Raw genomic sequence first — 26,760 nt, forward strand, 5'->3', positions numbered from 1 at the left:
TAATCTTCGATTAAGGCACAATAGCACTATCCTATTCCACTTTAAACAAGATTTCACAAAATAATTGAAAGTCAAAATAAAAACGACACTTTTCCCTCCAAAATGCCCAGAGCGAATAGCGATGACAGTGTTTTTTTTTTATTAAGGCTTTGGCAAAGCCATCAGCCTAAACATGAAGTTTAAATATGTTTCTGTAAATATGGCCGCCACAAAGAGGATAGGCAATTTGAGGCGGCGTGCTTGGATTGACTCGGGATTCCTTAAAACGGGCCGATACGGATATTTTAGTTCGAGATTCGTATAAGTTCGCGTTTTAATCTTCTATTAAGACACAATAGCACTATCCTATTCCACTTTAAACTAGATTTCACAAAATAATTGAAAGCCAAAATAAAAACGACACTTTTCCCTCCAAAAGGTCCAGAGCACGATGACAGTGTGTTACACAGTCCACAGACACAGAACACTATATGGTGTTACCACATCAAAATGTATTTCATAATGTTGCAAATAGCAAAAATTTTTACCAAATTGCAATCAAGTACACCTTAGTGTCAAGAGATGGCGCTGTCCATTGTTTTCTATTCGAACTTCGTTTACGCCTGCACCCTTATGCACCAGAAAACTTTTGGGAACTGGAAAAAATATCTTAACTTTAATAAAGAAAATATAACTTCTAGTTAGATATTATGCAGATGTTACGACAATACTGACAACTAAAATGTACCGTAAATTGGTAGATTAGCGTTCGATGCGTTAAAAATATTAGTAACCTATATAAATATAGTCCCACTGCTGGGCACAGGTTTTCTCTCATGACTTGAGCTGTAGTTCCCACGCGGGCCCAATAAATGCAGATTGCAAACTTCACACACAACGCTAAATTTCTTGGCCGATGTGTGCAGTTTTCCTCACGAAAAGTTTTTTCTTTCAATACCTAGTGTTTTCCTTCATCGAAAAAGTCATGGTAAGAGTTAAATTAAATTTCGCTATTATATTCTATTATAATTCGCTATTATAATGTCGTATACTATTCGTCTAAAAGAAATCTCGGTACAATGAGATTTTTATGTCTTTAAAATGGAAGTCTCTCCTTCGTAGAGGAACATCTTGTGGCAGAAATTCAACGAGTGATTTTCTATTTAAGTGACCAAGTAGGTATCTCTAATATTCCTTTATTTCAATCTATAACTAAATTGGTCTTCTTCAGCCATCGAGGTAATCGATGACTGCAGCTGTGACTATATACTTATCAATATTATGTGTGTATACGGTAGAGATACGCTACTATCAATGCACCGTCGTGTATCATTTAGAATACGCATGCGCTGAAATCTTGACGCCATTTTCACTTTCACTGCAGCCGGACGTGTTTTGACATATCTAAATGTCCACCGCGTTTGAACTAATGTGTTCTTGACACGAAATGTGTAATATTCGGGAAATGGAGTGCCGTGAGAAGTCCCCTTTATGATACACACAGTTATGTACGTGAATAATTGAAAGGAACATGGTAAGTCGTTACTAAGTAATTAGTTATTTTACCAAATTGATGCTTGTCAATTGTTTAGTATCTATTCTATAATGTAAGTAAGGGCTTATAGTTAGTGTTTTCAAGGAAACTGAAGTAGGTATTTTGATATCTTTTAAGTCAATGTTACTAAGCGGTATATCGGAAAAGATAAGACGGAAATAAAGCTTCAGAATTTTCCCTTTATTCTAATGTTATTTCATTCTTGCTTTTATGGAATAAATAAATATAACTCAAAATTAAATCTGAGCAAAAATAAGTCAATAGTGAGATGTAAAATTAAGTCCTTTTAGGTTTCTCTAAAAGACACGTCGCAGATATATTATGTAGTTTCTAAAGATCCCGTATTACCCAAAAGAAGACAGCTGCTCTATTTATTCTTCCATTACTTAGTTAAATGCCTAATCTTATTCAATACTCATAATATACACTCCCGGACACATAAATCGAGCCATCTTGCATTTTTATTTTTCAAGTGCTAGAATAAAATTTGTTTTATTACAATTGAAGCAAGAGTTTTTCCCGATTTCGCAAATTCAAATTTTCAGCAAAACCTTTTGAAATTGACGTTTAGTACACCAGTATCAAACTTCAATTAGTTATTGAACAATCAAACATTATTTAAGGTAAGGATATTTAATACTGATAATGCAAAGTGGCTCGAAATATGTGTCCGGGAGTATATTTTATTATTATAGTATTTTATTATTTTTATACTTATTTTATTTCATTTATTTATTCTAAGTTATCGCGAATTTAAGTGTCATGCACTTTGTAGGTACATGGGGTATGAAATTGCGGTACGTTGCTAGGCAACGATCAGGGGCTTGAACCCTCTGGACCGGGCCTCCCTCGATTGCCTATCTCACTGTACGGAAATTACATTTTGCTTCCGTCCTCTGGGTCCTACCTAAGTGTAATGAATGATGCATTGACTTACAAATAAATGGACGACGGGACTAATACAAAAACCACGATAAAATGTCCCAAGTCAACCTATTTAAACGTAGTGACATGTAAAGGAATATGAAAAAGCTAAAACGTTGAATTTAAATTGTAATGTCATCGCAGTACTGTCTAATTTTGCTTGCTTCGCTGTCAGTCGAACAAACGAAGACTAAAGCGTGAATGACGCTCTGTATACGATTTTAATGCCCTATAAGTTCGGACATTTTTTAGCGCGGACCCGACGTCCATATAATTGTAAGTCAATGGAACGATGAGTGAATTGTCGCTACTTGTAAAAGGTACGAGTCCATGGGCAGGGATTTTTTTACATTTGAAATATCAATGACAACGTAAGAGATTTGTGATTAAGTTTCATTGTAATAAACACGGCAGTAAAAAAATTTTTACATCATTTAACCTCCACTGGGTTCAGAGAGTAACGAATCAATAAATAACATACTAAACTTACGTACAATATTTCCATTTTTGTTAAGATGGACTTTCGCAAAGTATGGCCTGATCCTATTAATTAATTTCCATTATATTTGCAAATTTGCAAAAACAGACTTTGGTGTTCTCATCTGTGCCTACAAACACAGACTTTCACGCAATAAAATCAACAAAAATATTTGTTAACGAGATATTTGTATTTGTTGAAAGTAGTGCTAAGAGGATAATAGTGCTAAATCCGGAAAATAGTTTCAATTCCTAGTAGTGCTAAGAGTTAAAATTACTTGTCTTGATAGTAAAATGTCAAAAGTTACTGCGAATCAGTCAAACTTACGTACAAAACACAATTCTACCATATTACATTAAGGTTTAAAAATCATTTAACTCTTCAATAGCTAAGTAATTTGTAGGTACTTCTTTCGTTCTTCACGTAAACTGCATTGTTCCATAAAATTATGGAGTAGGTAGTATTATTATTGTTCTCCTTATTTCTTAACCAACTCTGTTATTCCCGGACCGAATCATTGAATAGCCTAATAATTCACGAATGTCTATGTGGTTAATTGTGAACTTACCCCTCACAGAGTCTGCAATAATACGTCGCTCCCTAACTTATTGGACTCTTGTAGGAAACGTATTGTTGTCACGAGAAACGTTATTCCGTTCTAATTACACATAAAGACGGAATGAAACAAAGGAGAGTAATCGTTCCTAGCCTTGTAAACCCTGTATTTTAAATGTACCTACTCCGACTCTTTATATTGTTATCTTGGGACTGCTTTATATATGAAAGGTTTAGTTTACTACATCATAGAGTCTCCTCTAAGACGACCTCTGTGGTCGAGTGGCTACACACCGATTTTCACAGTGTCTGAGGTCCTGAGTTCGTTGCCCGGCCGGGTCAATGTAGAAAAACTTTTCTACATTGTCTCGGGTCTTGAGTTGGAACACAAGTGCTTTAGTTACTTACTTTGGGGATCGGAGCAACGTATGTGATGTTGTCTAATATTTATTTATTTATCCTGTCCGCTCTTCGATGAAAATCTTTAAAAAAGCTATTTACCATAATCGCACAACAATTCGGCAAATTAGAAATAGCTAATAGATTTAAGTTTGAAATTAAACCTAATTCACAGATTGAGTACTACACAGATTGCCAGCCAGGTGATTAATGTATGTTTCTTGTTTCAGGTATATCATAATAAAGTCTAAAAAGAATCAACAAAATTACGTGCCTTATGATCTTCCTCTGTATCTCTACATTTGTTACATACAGTAGATAGTAGTTCTTCCAAGTCCACATCTTATATTGTATTGCACGTCCAATCCAACTAACAGTCCCATTAATTCTGTCCAATATATTTTCAAATTTAACCACTTAAGAGATAGGCAACGAGTGTCAAAAAATTACTAAGCCTGAGGGTTAAATTTCAAGAATAAAGAAAATTATATTGTCCATGATATGTGTGTCCAAAATTAAGTGCCATAAAGTAGTGTATAGCAGACTAAAATTATTTCTTTAGTGACTGTAGACGGAAGTTGCAATGAAGTTTAAGTATTTTATCAGTGTTAATAAGACAGATTAATGTTGAATTTTATGTGTAAATCCGAAGTTTCTTATGAACTAGCGACAATAACGGTGTGAAAATGCGAACTTATTGTGAAGAGTAAATATTTGGGTCGCGTGGATGGTGGAGGTAAAATGTCGGTGTGGGTGGGAAGTGGCGGTGGCGAGGTACGCCAGCCCGCCGCTACCGCCACGCTCATGTCGACGAACACGTCTATGGAGTCAGGCATTGAAGCCGGCGTCCTTCCAACGGTTACAGGATCTCTGGCCTCCGCCAGAGACTCTTTGGGCTCATTATCCCGCGCCGCCGAACCTCTTTATGACACTGATCATACGGATTTGGGTTCAGAACTTGATGAGGCAGAGATTCGAAGAGAGTTGATGCATGACGTAAGTCCAATTATTACTGGTACATTATTATTATTGCTGGTGGTATGTGATATATGATGCTTAAACAAAGAAATAATCAGTACACAATGAAAGATATATTATAATTTTTATGGTATCCGATTTTACTAAATCAAAGTGTTGTAGTAAGTGGAGCTTATGGTAGAAGATATGCTTCGTAAAATTTTGCTTCAATGGAATGACACATCATGTCAAACTTTATGAACTATAGTAATAACTGAAATCATATCATATTATAATAATTCGTTAACAGGGTAAACCCTCACGAATAATGGCGAAAGGGCGTGGCGCCATTGTTTATTATTTATTACTATTAATTTTTGTTAAATTCATTATTGTATGGTGCACAATGGATAAAAAGTCACCAAAAATAAAAATACACTATTTAACGGAAAATAATACAAATTTGCTCAAAACACAAACTTAAATAACTTACGCCAAAAAAATTTGGATTAGTTGATCGACTCTATATTGTCAATGTGTCCCAAGCAGTGGTCATACAAATATTTCTCCCGGCACGGGAATCGAATCCGGGACCTCTACGTGGCAGTTCGGTATGGTAGCTGTTCGGCCACTGAGGCAGGTACAATATTTGATAAATACATTGTACCTATCTATCCCAAATACCGTCAATTTTTAACGTACAGGGTGAAGAGCACGTCAAGCTTGACACTTATGACTTAAACCCAATTCTACGCCGCTTACGATAAGAACGATCCAAAGTACAAAGTATCAAGCTTGACGTGCTCTTGACAAGTGATTTCCCGAATCGTAAGGCAGTCTCCACTTTTTGTCTCTGTTTATCGAAGTTTAGGTAAATAAGTTCTACCTATTCCGATCACTGGACTCCCAAAACAAACATTTTTTCCGTTGATTTTAGTTAGTTAATAATACTTCTTAGTGAAATAACTTCAACATGACTACAATATGTGATGAATCAATGATTTTTGGATTTCAATTACTGTATTTTGTAGGGTGGTAACATAAATATATGTTTATGTTTGAAAAAGTATAATTTGTGGGACGCTGCTACAAAACGTGCTGGTCTGTCATTGTATACAAGCTATGAGAGTATAAATAATTACTATTTACAGTCATTGTACGAGTCACAGACCACATTGGTATGAGCCATGAATAAACTTTTTACTTATTATTTCAGAAATGGCGCCTCCTTTTCGACAGGGTAAGTTTACGTTTAGATTTATCACGTAGTATATTGGTTATATTGGTATGATGAGTAGATGTTTACATAAATAAGTAAAAAAAACAGTATATAAATAGTTATTCTATTTTACGGTTAACGAATATTATTCAAGGGGTCGTAGTGGCAATGGTAATGGTAACGACAAGCTCCGTGGTCGAGTGGCTTGAACACCGATTTTCATGGTGTCTGGTGCCTCTGATTTTGGTCAGTGTAGAAAATTTGTATATTGTCTCGGGTCTGGGTATTTGTGGTACCGTTCGTTGTTTCCGATTACCATAACACAAGTGCTTTAGTTACCTACTTTGGTAACTAAAGCACTTGTGTTGGTTTCGATCAGAGCAACCTATGTGATGTTCATTAATATTTATATTTATTTATAATGGTTCGAATTTTAACCCCGCATAATTCATAAAACCTATTAAAACTGTCGTTTTACGATACGGAAACAAATTTCAGAGAATTTGATTTTGCCTTTGACTGATTAAAATGTACAGGAGCGAAGTATAAAGTTTTATAAAAGCAGATAAAGAGAAGCGGTAGCGCCGCGCATCAAACAATGTGTTGTCACGTACGAAACATTGAGATAATGCGAGGTAGGAGATAGGGGCGCTTAAGTTTTTTGTTCCATTCTTTTTGGAATCGCACGAACTTACTGCATTAATAACACACTGTGAAACCATACGATTACGACCGCTACGTTCGGGTGCTCTCTTGAAATCATAATTAAGTTGAAACACATGAACTGTACGTGACCGTAACGAAATAACGCTGATGTTGAGATTAAGTAATTAAATGCATATTTCTTTGCAGTTTGATCCGGAAGGCTTTGGCGAGATTCCGTGGCCAGATTTCATACAGACTCTTAGACACCCAGATTTTATAGCACAGGTGCCTCCTCACAAATTAGAGGTAAGGTGACTATCATAGTACGCAATAAATACCTGTATTATAAACAGATACCATCTACATAATGGTCCCATTTATAATCGTTCAAATGTTTCTTGTAGATTCTACTTGACAAAGCTCTAAATGCAACGAGTGACGCTATCACATTCACGGAGTTCGTCAATGTGGTGAGTGTTTTACATACTGTACTTACGTAAGAAACAGCTAAAATCGTAATACATATTTTAGGTAGAATGTACCTTAAAAATGCACCACAATAGGTAAAATTGTATTTAATTTATATCTTTACGGTTAGAACCCTAAATTATTCACAATAGCCTACATTACCCACCCAATTAGGTCCATAAATTCTTTTTTACGGTCACGTGTAATAAATGCAGCAACGTATGCGTCAGTGTACCGGCGTCCTTTACCTTCACAGTGGGTTAGGTTATGTCCCACCGCGCGCCTCCCACAGATACAAGACAACTAAATTAAGATGCAACGCCGATTACGCTCTGGACACTCGCGTCAGTAACCTTCCAAGCCTTCAAAACCAATAAACACGGGTAAAAAGTTCGAAAGCCGTCTCGCCTTGTTGTACACATGGGAAGGTAACGCAAACGGAAAAGTTAATTCCTACTCATCTCTCTCACCAAAAGGACCCACGTCCTTATCGGGTTCTTTCTGTCGCGTCTCGAAAGACGATAAGGTCCGCCACGATTTATTAGGTGGGCATTTATTTTTGTATGGTAAAATATATTATCTTAAATGCATATTAACACTGAGCACTGTCGTTTTTATTTTGATTAAAACATTTTTCACACAAGTATCTAAAGAAAGATAGTTCCTATATTACTTTTTAATGTTTATGTATGTTTTTCACCAAAGCTAGAATAGTTCTGTAAATGATGAAAGGCGATTTCTTGTGAGAGCCATGTGTCCCTTAGAGTATACAAATGCAGAACTCTTTGTTAGCATATCGAATGGGCTTAATTAAACAGATACCTTGGTAGCGAGTACTTAGGCTGTCGTAATTATTACACGTTCGAAATGGTCTTTAATTAAATAAATATTGGTATTTAATTTTTACGTGTGTACTGGAAACAACGTAGGCAGCACAGTTTGCTAAATGACACCGCCTATGAGTGCATTTACCATAACAAACAATACAAGTTTTCTATGAAACTATCAAAATAAAACCAAGTGTTTATAAAAATTTATGAGCTGTTTAAAATAATTAGATGATCCTCATATATCACTTTAACATACCAATGTGCCAAATGCAAGGGCATCCTCAATTAATGATTATGCGGTTTTTATAACAGTACATACTTATTTTATTTTTTGTCCACATTATTTACATTGAAGGATCCTAAGAAGCACTTTATGTCACCTTAACGTGGGTCGTGAAATATGACCACCCGTCGACTCTTCGCTTTTATTAATTAAGTTATTAATTCAATTGGACATTTGAACCTTAATATTCTTTTATAAGCCTTTTGGCTGAAACTTATACCTATTTAATACGCAGTAAAGGATGCAAAATTTAGCCAATAGTATGAACTCATTCTCATATTTAAATTTCAAATGAATGTTAAATTCGAGCAATGCGTCTGTATAGGTACATGTACAGTTAATCCCACAAATTTTAAGTTTATTGAACTAATGCTGCGGCAAAAACATACATGGCACGTGATGGTACGATGACTTTTCAAGTTACATCCTTGCTCGAGTCACTCCTTAGGTCGCTTTAATGTTTTGCGTACAATTGTGTGGATCGTCGTAAATCAAAATTAAATTCGACGTATAAAGAGACAACGAGGGACAGTGGAGGCTCGTGGGCGTCCGTGATGCGGCATTCTTATGCTAATCCGGAGCACATTCGAACGGGGTGGGCCAAATTGTTATTTATATTGTCACCTTGCGCTTTTTTGTTTGAACCAACACTCTTGGTCTAAATTATCAATTGCCACTCCTGTAGGTACGTACTGTTGTGAAAAACATTATTCTTATATTTATATTTTCGCATTCAATATAATAGTCGAAACACAAACATACTCGTTTGTTTCTTAAAGCTATTGTTATTTGAAAAAGATGGTAAATTCTCGATGTCTTCCCTAAAGAATGACCTCAATTGTATAAAAAAACATCAACGGAAAATAGAAGAAAATAAATTTCATCCACAGGCCCATGAGCTCTTATCGTTTTATTATGAAAATATGTTTCCACTGGCCTAAAGCGAATGATTGATGTTGAAATGCTGACTGGAACAGAAGCTTTTAGGCAAATCGTGCGCCCTCACCGGCCAATTTCCTCACAGGAAATTAGTTCACTCCATTACACAGAATTGGTCGCGAAAAGATTGCCTGGATTTTGTCCCCTCTATTAAGCTGATGTCTTTTTAGTATTGAGTTGGATTTCCCTTAATTTAGTAGTGTTATACTTTGGATGCCATCGATACCTGTGTCTTAACACAAAAAACTTTTGAGCATCGCCGCGGACCCTTAATCAATTTATGGGGCGCTAACTGGAACATGGAAAATGTATTAAAGCTTGCTGTGGGAACGAGCCACATGCCAAACAATTTATGAAATGGTCATAATGTTTAATTTTAGCCTTTAACAATGCAGCAATGCAGAGAATTTTGGAATTAATCTTTATAAATTATTTTGATGTGTCTAAACTCATAAAACGCTTATCACATTCAGTGACTAAGTAGTATTTGTGTATATTTTACTTCTCGAGGTGATATGTAGGTAAACGTTTTCATGCAACATATCTGTTGAATCATCTTTTAGAAGCTCACGGTGCGTCACAAATATCGCATTCTGGAAACAAAAGCAATAATTTAATAAACACACCTCAATCAAAATTAATAGCTTTCCGCATTAATCTCTTTATCTTTCCGTACCTACAAAACAACATGTTCGGCCGTTCTCCGAGGTAATGGAAGCAATCATTCCAGATAAGATCCCTCTAATGTGAGAAAAGGTAGACGTTCGGTTCGGATCGTTAATTTAATTCGAAATAATAAAAGTTATTGGTAATATCCATCATTTATCACTTTCGACAAATTTATTTTTAAATGCTCACTTTGGGGTCCTTCTTATCTGTGAATGGCCGGCAGCGTGGGGGCAAAAATACGAAAAGGCAGGTTATAAATAGGCGTAGGCGTGCCGCTGTCAGCAAGGCGTCAAGCCTTCATTAATTCGAGGTGGCAATGGTGGACGTCGCGCTGCGCCGGCGCTGGGGCATGCCACCACTGCCGCAGGCGTGCACGATCCTGGTTGCGGGCGCAACTTGTAACCCTTACTTTACGAAGATTATATAATTCTAGGAATACTTCAAGACTTGACCTTTTAAATTTTCTTTAGTAAATAATTACAACGAAGTTGTAAGAAATGCACGCGATCTTAAGATGTTAAGGTTTCTGTGCAAAAAGTGTAAAACACTTGGCAACTAAGTATGTAATATTCTCAATACTGGACATGAACAACTGATCGAAGTGATGAGGGGCTGGACAGGTCTTGAATGAAGCCACCCTTCCTCTTCTTCATATCGTGTCGACGTCATACAATATGCTATTGTGGCCCAGAACTCAGAATTAAATCGTCAAGCGTGTAGGTATTAGGGCATGCAGGGCACGAAGTGAAAAGGGCTATCGCTTGAATTGCGCTGCACAATCCAGGTTACAACTCTCTGAAAATCCCCACCTGAACAAATTGTCCTTACCTCGGCCAGCCCGAAGCCTATTAAAGGACTTCCAGATCAGCTATGGCAATTTGCAAGTTGGCAAGTTTGTGCATAGGATGCCGAGTGTCGACAGCCAATAGCCCGCTACAGTTTTGCGGATGTCTGGCGGAAATGTGCTAGCCAGTGGATACTGCAATCTTACCGAGATCGGCTTAACATAACCAGTTATGATCCGGCAGGTCTCATTTAAGACTGTATCCACTAACTTTGCATCGTTAGAACGACTCCAAACAGGGCACGTGTATTCGCCAGCAGAAAAGGAAAAGTGTCAACCCAGTAGTACGCATGACCTGTGGCGAAAGCTCCCCACTTGGTGGCGATCAGACGCTGCAGTAAATTATTGCAGGAGTGCACTTTCTTGTTGACACTATCACAGTTTTTACTGAAAGTAAGCGATCTGTCCAAATACACGCCAAGATTCTTTGGAAGTTTTTGACCTGCCTGGCTGACGATTGCGAAGATGGAAGATGTAGGACTCAGTTTTAGATGGGTGAAGCCTAGCGAATCGAGTTTTCTTTATATAGTAGTGACCCTTAATGGAGACGTGCTACGACGGAGTTAGATTCAATTGAAGAAAGTGTATCCAATATATTAAAAAACTAAAAATTGGACTGATATTATCTGACTAGTATATATGTCAAAGGCAATTTGGAGCGGGTACCCAATTCGTTAGCAGGTCCTGTCGAGGGCGCATTCCTCAGGCGAGTAGGTTTTCGTGTTCGGACTGAGGTCCGTCCGTAACTCACGCGTATCGGTGCCATCTAAATTGAGATTTTATTGACGATTACTGTTCTAGACGGTATCGTTGCGATCTTGGCGCCTGTCGGACCGCGTCGCTGCTTTGATCCCACCCCTTGATGAAACACTACGATTCCTAAAAAAGTAACCTGACTTAGCATCAAACTAAGAGGACAAACAATGAGATAATATAATTAAAGAACTTTTAAGGATTGATATTAATGTCTAATTCGTACGTAATATGTATAATAAAAATAGGTAGCCGTCTCGATGGGAAATCAAAAATTAGGTTATTACATAAATGACGACCTTGGTAGCCTAGCGAATTTTTTGAGACCAAGTAATTATTAATTGGTTTGATTACGACACATTATTATTCAAACATTTTGTTCAAAATATGTTTAGAATGGACACCCAAAAGAAGGTGACCGCATTCCATAAACATTCAACATAAAAAACTATATCTTCCATTTCGCAAAGTTCTTGTACAAAAACTTTGTTTCAGTGAGTAGTCATTACGAGAATATTTGTTAAACAAAAAATGGTAAGGCATTGGCATCCCTCCGTGATAATGTTCACTAGATGGACCTCTAGAGGACAAATGATGATGGTTGGAGGTCGCCGTAGCGAATCATCGAGGGTTGACGGCTCCTAATTTTTTTTATTTACACTTTTTTTCTAAGACCACACCGGAGCAAATTTACAGTAATTTCACGCGCGGTGAGTTCACACGCACCTGTGCCTACACAATGAGTTTGTTTACGTAGATTACGATATTAAAGGAAAGGGTTTGTTGACGCTCAATTTAAAAAATAATTTCTCTATTTTTCAATTACGTTTTAATTCGAACGAAAAAGGGATACTGATTTAGGGTGGTAATTACCATGATGTTCAGTGCTCGGGATACATACGAGTATGTAGTAGAGGGAAAACGAAATTTGTAAAATTGCATGTGGTGCACTCCAATTCTAATGTCTACTTCCATGTTTTATATTTGTCGAAGTTAGTAGAATATAAATTATATATGCTATTCATTAAGCATAGTCAAATTATCTGTTATACATTCGGCCTTGACGCTCTTATTGGAACCTCTGTATGGTTGTGGCATAATTTTATATTAGAGGCCTGCTCATACTGTACGGAATATAAATTGCCTACATACCTTCTACAATCGTGTAAGATCGTATACATATCATATTAAAACATATTTCGTAAGAATATTATTACTACGACAACATCGTGAATTTTATTTGCATTTTTCTTAAACGCGACTGTGGTCACTAAACCACAAAAACGTAAAGCGGATGATCTAAGTCTTACAAATAAGGGAAACTCATCATATCACAAGTAGATAAAGATCTAAGTTGACAATGACATTCACATCATTGGAGCCGGTGAATGAACTGTTACAAATATGTGGAGGTGTTGATCGTAAAGATTCCAAAACGGGCCCCGTCCACAGTGTGGCGTGACATCACCCGGTAACAATCGCACTCTGCTCCAAATAGGATCCCGCCTCAGCCGACAACTGCCATTTAAAATAAGAAATTGTAATCTAAAAAGGATAATAAAACAAATGGACATTTAACAGGGTACAAGACGCCTGTGCCTGGAATGCCACTCTCTATATTTAGCGATCTCGTTTGCGTTGTGTCGAAATGAATAATATAATACCAAAGAACAGAAGTTGAGCGGCGTATAAATTAGCAGATAATCGACCGACATCACCTGTCGATGCCCACGCGCACGCGACCGCGCCGGCGCGGCGACCGACGCGCGATTCTTTGATTTACAACGCAATCTGTATCCGTGATATTTAAAACACGTGTCTGCTATCTACCACCACCTTTAAATAAATAAATAAACTACTATTATCTGCTCACGGAAGTTTTCAAGTACCACTTTTCTGGTCACTATTTACAAACTTGCATCCTGCGTGTGTGCTGTCGACGGCATCGACAGCATCGGGGGTACCCGTGAAGCCATTGACGTGTGATCTGGAGATAAGACAAGGGCGATGCCAGACGCCTCGGCTAAATATTTACAGTACGACTGTGAGGAAACATAAATAGTGTACGTCAGACAACATTCGTTGGTACTGTTAATTGGATTCGTCATGCAGCCCCAGGCAATTGCTTGCCCACAGACGAATCATCTCTGGCATTCTGCGCCTCACACAATACGCCAGCTACACAATACGCTACTGATTGCAACGAGCGATACCTTATTGTAAATAAAGAGTAGATATGTTTCGTGTGCACATGTTCCTATACTCGAAGTATGTAAATTTAAACAATATTAGAAGGACTTCTAATAAAACAAGCATTAAATAGAAGTGGGAATGTTCACACAAGCGCGAATTACAATTCATAGTTATGCACATGGAAATATAGGGTAAACGCCCCTAATACAGGCACCAGTATATGTTTGACGTCTAGATAATAACAGAGGACGTGGCTTAGAGAGCAATTAACGGGCATTCTCAGGGAGCTGCCAATTAAAAAAATCACTGAGTTCGAAACCCACCTGTAGAGACTGACCGATGCGATGAGATGGTGATTGCTGTAGTAGGAAATAATAGGCAATAGCATCAGTGGAAGGCAGTTATTTGTCACGCTTATTTGAACACCTTTCTAATTTCTGATATGCGTGTTTATAGTTTTTTAATATTATTTGTAATACTGAGTTCAAAGTTATTGATGGCATATTTTTATCTAATCCGAATACGTTTTTGCAAAAAAAATCGAAATCCTTAAAGTACAAAAAGAGTGATAATATCTTTAAATTCATCAGCTTTCTAGGTTATTGTTTTTGAAATATATGTGTATAAATGGTATAATTTCATGGCGGATGAGCAGGGCAATTAGTGGTGAGAGTAGCGAGAGTGGATGGCGCTGATAACGATCACAGCGCTGCCACAATTTGTGGTGCAGTCAGTGCCGGTGGTCACACACGGCTTCTGATGGGTGGGATCTCATTAAGAGTAACATTTTTGCTTTAGGATTAATCAAACTCACAATATTTTGCCAATTAATATTTTTTACTTTACATTTTGAGTATAGATAGGTCTTTGACAGATCGCCCTTATTCTTCTTGAGTACCTAAGCTAAAATCGCATCTACCATTAATCTATTTCGGATATTGTTTATTTCTTTATTCCTCATAGGTATTTATAGTTCATTAATCCGTAGTCGAGCGTGATATTGTTTACCTCGATTAACGTATGCATATCAGGCGCTTTTTGCTTACGTGCATTTTTTATTGATGGCCGGCTATGAGGGAAGCGATAGAGGCAGCCGAGAGGAAAATTAATGAAGCCGAGACTGAATACTACGATAGTTAGGCATTATCTTCTGGCGTAAAGAGAAGTAGCAACTGAATAAGATTATAATTAATGTTACCAGTACGTTTGATTTGGTTTTAACCTTTTGCCTGCCACTGACAAAAACTAGTTTCGTTCCCTAGACGCCAAGCTTATATAGTGCGCATTTTACGTTTAGTTATGTTATGAATTTCCAGCTTAAATATTAATTCAATTCTCCTAAGTCAAAGAAGAACATAACTAAACCTAAAATGCAACTATGAATCCATACTTAACTAGAATATATAAATAACACAAGGAATATCTGAATATTTACGTATTAATTTCAATTGAAAATTAAAGGGTTTCATTGACGCTCTAAGGCTCTAAGTTAATATACGGCGCTTGAAAGCGTCCACGGTGGTCACAGAGTTAATTTGTACTTGCCTAAATGTGTAACCCAATGCAATTTGCGTGGCGGAAGCACGATGTTGCAAAACGAAATTCGCTTCTTGAAAGGGTGTCTGAGTCTTTTTAATAATTTTTTATAGGTTAAATTTAGCTCTTGCTTTTAACGGCGAAGGAAAACATCGTTAGGTATAACATACCTACAAGGTTTACAAAACTCTTTGAAGATATATAAATAATCACCCTTTCTCATTTTGAGCTTGTAGATACATGCCTTAATAGATTTTAAAGTATGAAAGCTCGGCAGTAGTGCAGACGTGCGTGTTTGACTAGTACATTAGCAACGCCGCCGCCGCGCCGCCCGCGCCGCACGGCACACTGCGCCCGCGCCGCCCTCGCGCCTTTCTCACGCCTACGCCCTGACACGCTCACCTTTCTTCTTTATTGCTCACTATTCACTGCCATTGTTCTAAATCTTTAATAATATCCATCTCCTGCATGTATAGAGTTATTACATACGTTATTACTTGTGATTCACTCTTATTTATTCCGCCTTTTATCCAAATGTCGTATGAATGGACGTACAAAGAAAAAGTTTGAATTGAATGCTTATTGAGTAGTTACTGACTATGCCTCGCAAGATAATCACCCCTAATTTGATGTTGGGTGTCTTAATACCTGCCAGGGCTGGCGTGTTTCCAAATAATAAATAAAAGATGTGAACAATTTATTTTACATCCGTATCCGAACGGAACTGAGACTCACGTCTGCGTCGCCACACAAGTCGCTTTAATCCTCTGTTACCGAGAATCGTCTGAAATAAGTCAGAGAAACGGACGGCAGCGAGTTCACCGCTCAATTGTTGGTGGTAAGTAGTGGCCACTAATGCGCTGTTTACCATGCATTAGTTGCGCTTCAGAAAATAGACGCTTTGTCGCCGACAAAATAATGGCATTCTCTAAAGGACTGATCTGTTAATACCGCCGCCGCACCGTGTGATCAATTTGCACTGAAAACCGATAACTTTTAAGATTTAGGTTTAATTGTTTATTTTATATACACTCATCAAAAGTGTCTAGGGAACAAGCACGTTTTTGCTAATTCAGATATTTTAATCGTGTTTAACACCGACAGATTTTTTCTGGTCAATTTTATAATTTGAATTTGAAAATGAAACCGACAATAAAATACGTTGGTGTTAAAAAATAAAAATTAAAAATTAAAAAAAAACCTGATTTTCAGTAATTAGCATAAACGTCGTTGATCCCTAGATACTTTTGTTGATGCTGTGTACTTATCCTTAAACGAGCTCAATTTTACTTACATATTTTAAATGAAACTATTTATTTTTTACGTATATTTGATTTTTCAAGCAAACCAACCTTTATAGGTGCCATGGTCACGGTTGAATGAGATGGTTAAGTCATCAACTAGCTATGTTTAATATAATACAATCGTTAGTTATATATATTTTGCACCTTAGTTACCAAAGTTATTAATTTAAAACCTTATTTTGAGTTACCAAACAATATTCCAGTGCGTTCCATACGTTACGTAAATTATTTTGAACAACATGAATGTTTGCTAAATAAAATTTACGAATTTAATCAATCAATCAATCAATCAATCAAACTTAATGTAAATTGGAAATAAATAAACAATAATGTTTCTTTAGGATGTTTTTATCAAAAGAAATACTGGATCCCAAACTAGTGGCTGAGAACAAAAAGTGAAGAGAACGGACACTCCGCCCCTCCCTAGCTTTAGATACCGCACCACGCCCCGCACATTGCCGGTCACATTGACTGAACGACAACAAGGCTGTCGGCGAGCCGTTTTTACGCGAAGACGGCTTTGATATTTGAATATAGTTTTCATTTATTCATTACGAAACTTGTACGTTAATATAAAACATCATTTTACGTTACTATTTATAATGGTCGTGAATTGTGCTGTGTACGGCTGTTTGTCATCATTTTCCGAAAGATGACACGAAGTAGGTAAGTAAAAAACTTGTCTGAAATTCATTCAGTTATTGTTTTCTTCATATATTTACTGCAGAGTAATATATATGTATGTATAACAAATACAGATTTACTATATCAATATAATGAGTGAGGCGCCATGACTTCGTGAGCTAGTACACAAGGGTTCTCGAATTTTCAATTCATATTGCCGATAAATAATACGTAAGTAGCAAACATACCTAATTATTAACTATAGTCCATATCAATAGGAATGACTTCTGTGAAACTTCTAATTTTTACGTTGCACGCATACGATTTATAACTAATCTGTCAACCAGGTTACAAAAATAAATATTAAATTTGTTATAATGTACCAAAATCAAACAATATTTGTTGTAGATGTAATTTTAAGTCAAATTTGTGGTACATTATGTAGATAGAAAATGAAATAATAAATATAAAAATAAGTTACCCCAACTCCTTCATGCGTAAAACGGATTATTTATCCATAGAGATTTACACCAAAGAATCGATAAATCGAATCGGCTTTTGTATAACTCGGGTCAATACGAGGCATTAACATACCTTGTTAGAGGGTTTTATTTTGTTTTTAACTTTGCGTGATCTTTTTGGAGTAATTGTTCAAATTCCGTTTCGTTTGTGTTGATTTTATGCTTTATTGTTGACTTTTTGTTTGGTTGTGTAGTTTTTAGGGATAGATACAACATAAATTACAACGAAAAATTTATCCCCAGACATATTTACACAATTACTTTGACATTAGTTCTTCTTGAATTATTTTCTGTAAATCGATTCCCTCTTCGTTACAAATTATCTCGATAAGATTTTTTCATGCGATTTTACATCACTACATCTCTAGAAACTTCAAATCTCAAACGTCACCAGAATCATCCCTATTGAAATGGACTATAAGTAATGATGATCAACTTGGACACGCAATTTCAAATATCTTGGTTACCTTATTTAAAAGTACATGTCCAAAATATAACATTTTAAGTGCTTTTAAAATATTTTGTAAATAAATGTTCAATATTACTCTAGTTAGTGAGTTAATGAAAAATATGATATTATATCGATATAAATACATAATAGACATGTGTAATTATTAGGATTCATCATAGATAATAGATTCGCGTTAGCATTTTCGCTATGTTGCCGCTCTGATCATGTAACGTAATAGTGCAAGAAAGTGATGGGTAATTGACCCTGCCACTCCACGCACACGTTTGCGCATGTGCAGCTAGCGCCTTGCTGTATGTAGTAGTAGTAGGTAAATAATTTTCGCCCGTTGTATGGCGCGTCCGGGGTGTGCTAGTGGTACGGAGAAACCACCTTCCCTGTTGAAATTAGGATGCTTTTTTAAAATTTCTATGGCCTCGCGCAACATTCTGGGTAGAAAACGGATTTATATATTTATTTGTTATTTAATCTAGGAATAGTTGCAAATTTAGAAAAAAAATATTTTTATTGGAAATAAAACAACTTTTTTTCGATCTAAATCGCATATATTTGTTTTATTTAAAAAATAAAAATTTTCCGACCCCTTACAGGACCCATGGTCACTGCTAATGTAGATCCGAGAAAATGGTTTTATTTTCACTGTGTCATAATCGCAAAAACTAAGAACTCGAAATCATTTCAATGTTCGCAGAGAAGACGCTAATTTGGGTAAAGGGAGGCATTGTGTTTTATGAATTAGATAATTAACTATTAATTCGGTTAGCAGCAATTAGCTATTTATCTTTCATATTAGTTACCCATTATCTATGATAAGGTGAGATTGCGTCTCCGCAGCGTCTGCGTTGTGGGTAGACAATAGTGCGCCGGTGGGCGGCCACTCCAAAACGCAAACCTACGCGGTCGCGCCCTGACCCCGCTTCAAGCTCTTGCCTACGACATTTGCTTGGCAATATTGATAAACATTTGTACAAAACAAACCAGATTAATTTAAACGTGTTTATACTATACCCATAAATTCATATGTAGCAGTTCATATTTACCGATTACGGCTACATTGCGCCACATACATAAGTACATGAGTACCTGCAAAGATTTATTTTAAAAACAATTGACGTTATGGAATTTACAGTTTAGTGATTAACGACTTTATGTAGTTAACATAAGTGAGACCGTAAATTATGACCATACTCACAGGTATTTTACTCCACATTATTGGACTCTTAATAACATTAAGATTCATGACTTCCTTTGAGATTTGATACGTATTTAGCAAATCAGTGTCGTACAGCAGAGTTATGGCACTATACTACTCTATATCATATTATGTGTTAATGACCAATACTTAATAAGCAACATTCAAATAGGAAACATTTCTAAAATCGTCGTTCATATTAGAAAAACTTTATTATGACCACGCCGTTAATGAACTTTACGAATGGATATATAGTAACATTGTTAAAGACGTTTATTGTTTGATGAACTTTATTGAGTGACATCATCGTACCGATTTGAGTATCTTGCGCAATTTTCTTTATTTCTCCTTTTATCCTCGAGTTATAATCGAATGACATTTTCACAAGATGTTTGCTAATCGTTACTGTATACTCAGAAGGTAACGCTAGTAATTTTGAGCGCGATGTTGTTACCGAGGCAGAATATGGTATACGCATAAGCAGGCCTCGGTGGCCACCCCCCGGGGTCTTTGTCGGCGCCCCCCGCTGCTCTCATCTCCCACTTATATGAAAAATTATTCCCAAATACATGCATTTCATATCAGGAACGATCTTCAACTTAATATCATAAATGCTTAGGAATAAAATTGATAATAAAAGATTCATGTTATTGGTCGATATACAGTTTTTGAATTTGGTTGGCGAGTCCGTTTGTTTTGTCACTTGCACGTATACTAACAAGCAAGTGGCGCGGGCGCGACCACGTCTTAATAAAGTAAGGTGTTCCAATCTCGGTGGTCATTGGTAATATATCTTAGTAATTTTCTACTTTTATTGTGACTGTATTTCTTTTTATTAACCAGACTTATATCTAGTACATAGATCGTCTTTGGGAAAAGTTTTTAGATGCCGATGAAGTATTTGACAACCGTCATGGTCCAATAGCATGTCTGTCGATACATTTTTAGTAATTTCATCAACTTTGTTAAATTGATTCGTCATCGGTCAACGATGTGATCTACTGTCGTCGAGCGCTCGTGACAGCAGGTGCGCGGGAGCACGGATACGGTCTGGATCGGTAGCGCTCAGCTATCCGATCGATTATTTACAAATAATTGACCGATCGGGAAATCGAACGCTACTCGCCCGTCACGTCTATTACCAAAAAATCAATTTGATAAGTCGTGCGGAAGGCTACGAACGATGAAAGCCAGTGGTGGTGAAATCTTTGTTCAAAGTATGTCTTTAGATTTTGCAGATTTTTTCCTCATGTGATTTTTTCGTTGTATATCGCTGAAAAAAGTTTTAATAACTTTATTCCCGCGAGCATTTTTAATTACTTTTGTACTGAATATTTTTATTAGCGTCTATGCACGCGCTGATGCCGCTCTATAACACGATTCGAACAAGATTCAGTCGCAGTCAATAAACCTTTGCACAATGTACACAAATTTAGTGGCACAACTTTAAACAATTGGTAAAACATTTGAAGACTTGAAAAATATTCTAATAATTATCAGATATCATATTCCATGAATCAATAAAAACACCCGTTAAACACGATACAGACGGGTTTCGAATACGCTTTTTGCGCACGTTTGTAGAGCTCCGTAGGCGCTTTCACCAGAAATTGAACAATCTGCCTTTTCAACGTCTAGCGTCATATACGCGCTTTAAAAATAGATATAAAAATAATAAATTTAATAAATAAAAATAAAGATAAAAAACGTGAAATTTAAAAAAATAACAGCGTTACTTAACAGAATGTATACAAAATAATGTGCTCCCGCTAACAATTATTATAATGTATAGTTCGCGCAATGTTGAAATCGCGATAACTAAATTGTAATCCAAGTAGTTATACATCAGATGATTGTTTTTAAAATTACTATTAACTACGATGACTTAAGCGTAAAATATTACTATTGGGATATTGCACTGACTAATCAACACAAGAATTACAATCGTCTCACGGTCTCTTTTTAGCCCCATTTATAATTTATAATATGAAAATTCTTTGACGAGATCTGTAAACCGATTATTACTAACAAGGTGGTCCGAACCGACTTCACATCTCATTCTTCCTTCGTATTTGAATGTAAAGTGTCCCTTTTTGTAGAATGTGATGATATTGTGTAAAAATATAGTAAGGGCTCTCAATTTGGCACCTTAAGACGATTCTATAGTAACCTCCAAAAAAACTCTACTTTTATTGTTATTTTTAGAATGTTTTTGATCCTCCGCTTACCGGTGACAATTTTATTGAGGCGAAGAGATTCAACTTTTCCAATGTGATATAAGAAGTTACACGTTCAGAACTCTAGAGATAACAAAATAACGCTTTTATTAAGAACTGTATTGCAAATGTATTAACATCCTTATATCTGCAAGCGTCTAAAAGATGAAATGTACGAAAAGTTTATAGGTCTTATAGTCTTATAGTCTTTTCGACTTTTCGCTTCGTTGTATATACAGTACCAGTATGTGTAATATATCTACTGATCGCTATTTAGTTGTGATGAGAAGGGCTGGTGCTATTCCTGTCTGGACTGTACCAGCGGTTCCCGGAACGCGGCGGAAGTCCGCTCGAGTCTCGCGAGCCGCCTCCTTATTAATGGCCTGTTTAGACGAGCTCCTTTGTTACTCGCTCACGTCCTGCCACTTTACCACATCACATATTAACGTCCACACTATAAGATGTACGACATCCGACGCGGTTTTTATTCCATTCTTAAAATAATGTTTCAATCTCAAAAAGCAACGAACAGCACTCCACCAGAATTACTCCCGCCGAGAACAATAGATAGGTGTGCTTCATTGCATTTGGTCTCAGTTTCGACTAGTTTAAATTGACGTATCCTGTTGTCAGATTTCCTGGCGTTAATCCTGTGGATCGTATTTAAATTAGTCACGAGCTGTTTGACTCTTCTTTTGATGTTTTATCGAAAGGTATATTTAAAGAATGACACAGGATTTCTGGTTGAATCAGGTGTTTTGTTTATTTGGTAACTTGTCTGATGGATGTGCAGTGCAAAACGTATTCTTAAAATTTATATGATTCACATAATGTATCGGTGAGTCAAATCCAGAGGAATTTGCAAGATCGTTCTCGTAATACTGCAGCTCTACATTTTGCATTATCTGCTATGTATGCACTGGGAACAGTTCTGGTACTTTGTGCAGATGCTAAAAAACATTAAATGACACCCATACAATGTGAATGTTTTATACCTTTTATTTTAATGAACTTAATTGTTTGTAGAATTGCCAAATGTACTGGAGATAATCAGCGCAGCGCGTTGTCATTGTGCGCGGGCGCAGCTTATCGCGCTCAAAATCAGGCACCCATTCTTGTAATCCCACGTACACGTATACCCATTGATCACGTTTGGTTGCATTATATACGTTATTATATTTATTTACACGAAATTTACAGCACAAAATTTTACTCTATATTATTCCACATCTTGTTTGTCAGAAGTAAAGCTCAGTAAAAAGATACATTATACACTTACACCGTCCGCGCGCCCGTGCGCGTAACCTTTAGCTTTGTTTCAATACCTTTTAATTACAGTAAAACGTAAACAAAGAAAACGAATGAACTAAACTAATTTGTTCATCGTAAATACGAGCAAAATGCGTGGGTCTACGAATAAATAAAACAAATAATAAATTTCATTTATTTTCGATGCGTAGCTTACCGCAAGCTAGAGTAGATGATTGCTCAATTACCAGGACCTCCTTAGTAGAAACACTAATAGCTATCACAATTTTAATCGCACTTTGAACCTTATTGAAAAGAAAATAGATGTTTTTTGTTTGTTCGTTAATGTCTGTCGGCTTTACACAAAAGATGGGTTCGAGTCCGCGCCTTGTCATTAGTGTACAATCAAACATTATCTTTAGGGTCGCCGACAGCTTAAGGGGGGTTTTTCATCGGTTTCATAATTTGTTATTTAGGATTATAGGGAGCGTGCCGCGAGACAAAGTAAACATTACCACCGGCGCTGGCGGCATTCGGCCCGGCGCGGGCGCAAAAACAATAACCGTGATAATTGACCACCTTCACCTTTTTTGCATCATCGGTACCGTAATCTACTAACGCCTTGTGTAGCATTAATGATTCAAACGTAATGTGGCAGACTGGTAAGCGAAGTGTGTATCTAATAAGTCCATGCCTTACAGTAGAGATTTCGAAGCGGTAAGAAAATATGTTAATTAAAAAATAAAAATAGCCTTTAAAAGTAAGATAAAAAACCAATTACCTCTACACCAATTAATTGGAAACAATAAGAATTCCCAGCCCGTACAGTTCCTCTCGCAATCAGAACAGACAATAATCCCGAATATCGTAAGTAGCTTCTGTACAATTTACGCAAGACTGTATAAAAGCTGTATAATTGCTTTCACACGTAACAATGGCCGATGCCGCGGAATGAGCTAAAAGGTGTTACACGGGCGCTATAGCTCCTCTATTGCCAGACGTTGACCTAGGTACGTTAATTAATACTTTACTTATTCCGATTAAAATCTAATCTGTCGAACGCTCATTATATCATAAATTTTACAAGTGAATTGATATTAAAACAATTATTATTATTTTTAATATGATAACGTAGGTCGGTAAGTATCGTACTTCATATTTCGTTTCACATATACCTAAATAATAAATAAATATTAGAGAACATCACATACGTTGCTCTGATCACAAAGTAAGTAACTAAACTGAAGCACAAGGCTATAAGAATCGGAAGCAACGACGGTACCGCAAACACCCATATCCGAGACAATATAGAAAAGTATGTTTTTATACATTGATCCGGATGGCGCTCGAACCCGGGACCTCAGAGATGGTGACCATGATGGCCATGAAAACCAGTGAACAAGCCGCTCGACCACGGAGGTCGTCTCGTCGTTCATATGAAAGTGATTTTCTCATTGTGTTCAGTTTGTTTTTTTTACATAATTTTGAACTGCGATCTAGTTCTAAGACTTACAATAAAATAAATAAATAATTTGTATTTAAAGTTGAGAATACTTAATCAACAAATAATAGGTACGTAAGTAGTATTAGCATAATAGATCGTAAGCGGATTGCGTAGTGCGTGTTTGGCAGTGCTTTACAGTTTACGGTAAAAATACGGCAAACGGTAACACGACTTGTTAGTTCCGCCACATACCGGCCTGTCCACTCGCCGCTCCGATTCACGCACCCGTCACGGTTGACAGCATCTAACTACTACTGTTTGTTTCCATTTTTTACACCATTTACGTTCCATTTTATTCAATCGTATTTAGACATTATGCAACGTGTTCATAATCAATAGCAAGTCTTTTCTTAAAATCTCTTCAGTTATAATTTACGGTCAAATGAATTTTGTAAAAAGGAACCCTTTCCTACTTAATATAATAGCATTGTATGCATCATAAAGATTATCGTAAAATCTTTTCATAACTTGTCAATTTTGTATTCGTTCCATCTTAATCTGGACCATGGTGGCCCAGGTGAGAGAGGTCTCAGGTTCGATTTGAAAAAAAATTAAAGTTCTATCAACATTTTAAACCATGGTAACATGGTTATGGACTGACCTACCGCGTCTCAAGCAGAGGGTTGTGGGTTCGAATTCGGACTTGCACCTCTAACTTTTTCGGAATTTCTGTGTGAAATATAACTATAAATTTACCATGAGTTTTTCGGTGAAGGAAAACAGCGTGGGGAAACCTGCACACATCTGCAAAGCAATTTAATTATGTGCGTGAAGTTTCCAAACCGCATTGGAACTATAACCCCAGCCATTATAAGAGGAGGCCTGCGCCCAGCACAGGGACTATATACAGGCTAATTTATGGACACAATTACATGGAACTTGTCAACTTATGTCTCAGGGTGACAGGATGCAGTGGCAGAGCCCCTCATAGCTTTGCGATTGAATGCTCTGAGTGACAGTGTAACTGTTGTAGGCAGGCGTGTAGCTTACTATCAGGCGCACGACTTGTTCGTCCCGTCACTTGATATTGTATTAAAAAAACGCATAAACATCACGCATTTGAGATGAAGGTTAATTTTCAGTACCTAGTTTAGGCAATATTTTGTCACATTGGCCCAATGCGGGTGGGGAGACTTCATACGTTTTCCGAGAGTTGTGAACCTTCTTCGACGCGCAGGTGCGACGTGATGGATCACGATGTTTTCCTTCACCGAAACACTCATGGCAAATTTGAAATTAAATTTCGCACATAAATTCCGAAAAACTCAGAGGTGCGAGTAGGTCAAACGGCTTTGCAAAATCAACTTTTCTAAATTCGCCGGGGTGTTCTGGGTTGTGCCTCGGAGTGTTTCCGTTGCTCTGGTGTCCCATATTATAGGGAATTCCATAGTTTGCAACCAGGTTTTGGTATGCCACATTGGACAAAATAACCATAATGCAATAAAGAATAAATAAAGAATTGTCCACAATAATAGAACTGGAAAATTTTTATCCGAGACCCACATGCGATGCAAGTGACATTTAAATGACACGGAATTCGAAAACCCTATAATCCGGAGTCGGGCCTTTACAAAGAACTCAACCAGAAATACTCCAAAGAAACTTGTAAAACACGCTTTTCAATATTGGCAGTCTGTTAGCAGAGCAAATATTGTCAATGCCAGAAGAGAAGCGTAACGTGCGTGTAACCCAATTGGCCGCATAACGCAGCTGATGTGTCCCGACAGTTATTGCTTCCCAAATTGCGAATTTGTAAACATTACTAAATCACAATAATAGTCCAACACAATGCGAGACCCGGATCTTAGAGTACCCTCTACCTGCGGCTTCCGAAACCGCGCAAAAAACACTAGAAAAAATGCAAAATTGATTCAATGGGTCCACATAAAAAGCGCACATTGTGTCCTCTGTATTTAGCGATGCCGATTCGACTCGACAAATAAGGTTATATCGTTCGGAAAAAATGGTTTGAGAGCGCATAGTCGTTACTATCAATCAGGGATAGCTCCGTATATGGTGCGTCAGCTTGTTACTTACTATCTTTAAATTACAAATAAAAAACAGTATACGAAAATCTTACTCATTACTATTTCTCGTTAAGTATTTATTTCGATCTTCATTAATTATGCCATTGCCTAACAAGCGTGTCAAAACTGTCGATTACGAATTTTGTCTAAATAAGTAGATCCTTCTATATGGATCCTTCTATCACAAAGTAATCCCTGCGTTGAATGAAGTTATTTCTATACAATCTGCGGCAGTAGTGAATAATCGTGACCGTAACCTATATCTTGTGTAACTACCCTATGTATGATTGACTATCGACCTGGTTATCTAATTTCCAAGAATTAGGTCAGTGGTAGAATGTGCAATTGGTAGATACTAAACACTTTCTGTCTAGAGACGGGCAATTGAAGACAGGATGTGTCAATGAGGACCGGAGATCGCCCACACAA

The 26,760-nt window shown here is 36.9% G+C and overlaps 1 protein-coding gene across 2 annotated transcripts; it reads left to right on the top strand.

Moving 5' to 3' along the window:
* Window positions 1-4,673: 4,673 nt before the first annotated feature.
* On the top strand, window positions 4,674-26,760 carry LOC113228576. Of its 2 annotated transcripts, XM_026461929.1 has the most exons (5): window positions 4,674-4,886; window positions 6,064-6,087; window positions 6,919-7,017; window positions 7,116-7,181; window positions 26,706-26,760. In XM_026461929.1, the coding sequence occupies exons 1-5, from the start codon at window positions 4,695-4,697 to the stop codon at window positions 26,736-26,738; spliced, it is 414 nt and encodes a 137-aa protein (XP_026317714.1). In that variant the 5' UTR covers window positions 4,674-4,694; the 3' UTR covers window positions 26,739-26,760. The 2 variants fall into 2 exon arrangements, with proteins under 2 accessions (XP_026317714.1, XP_026317715.1); XM_026461930.1 differs by lacking the exon at window positions 6,064-6,087.

This window comes from Hyposmocoma kahamanoa, unplaced genomic scaffold (genome assembly GCF_003589595.1).
Source record: "Hyposmocoma kahamanoa isolate Upper Pololo Valley unplaced genomic scaffold, ASM358959v1 232, whole genome shotgun sequence".
In the NCBI taxonomy this organism is placed as follows: domain Eukaryota; kingdom Metazoa; phylum Arthropoda; class Insecta; order Lepidoptera; family Cosmopterigidae; genus Hyposmocoma; species Hyposmocoma kahamanoa.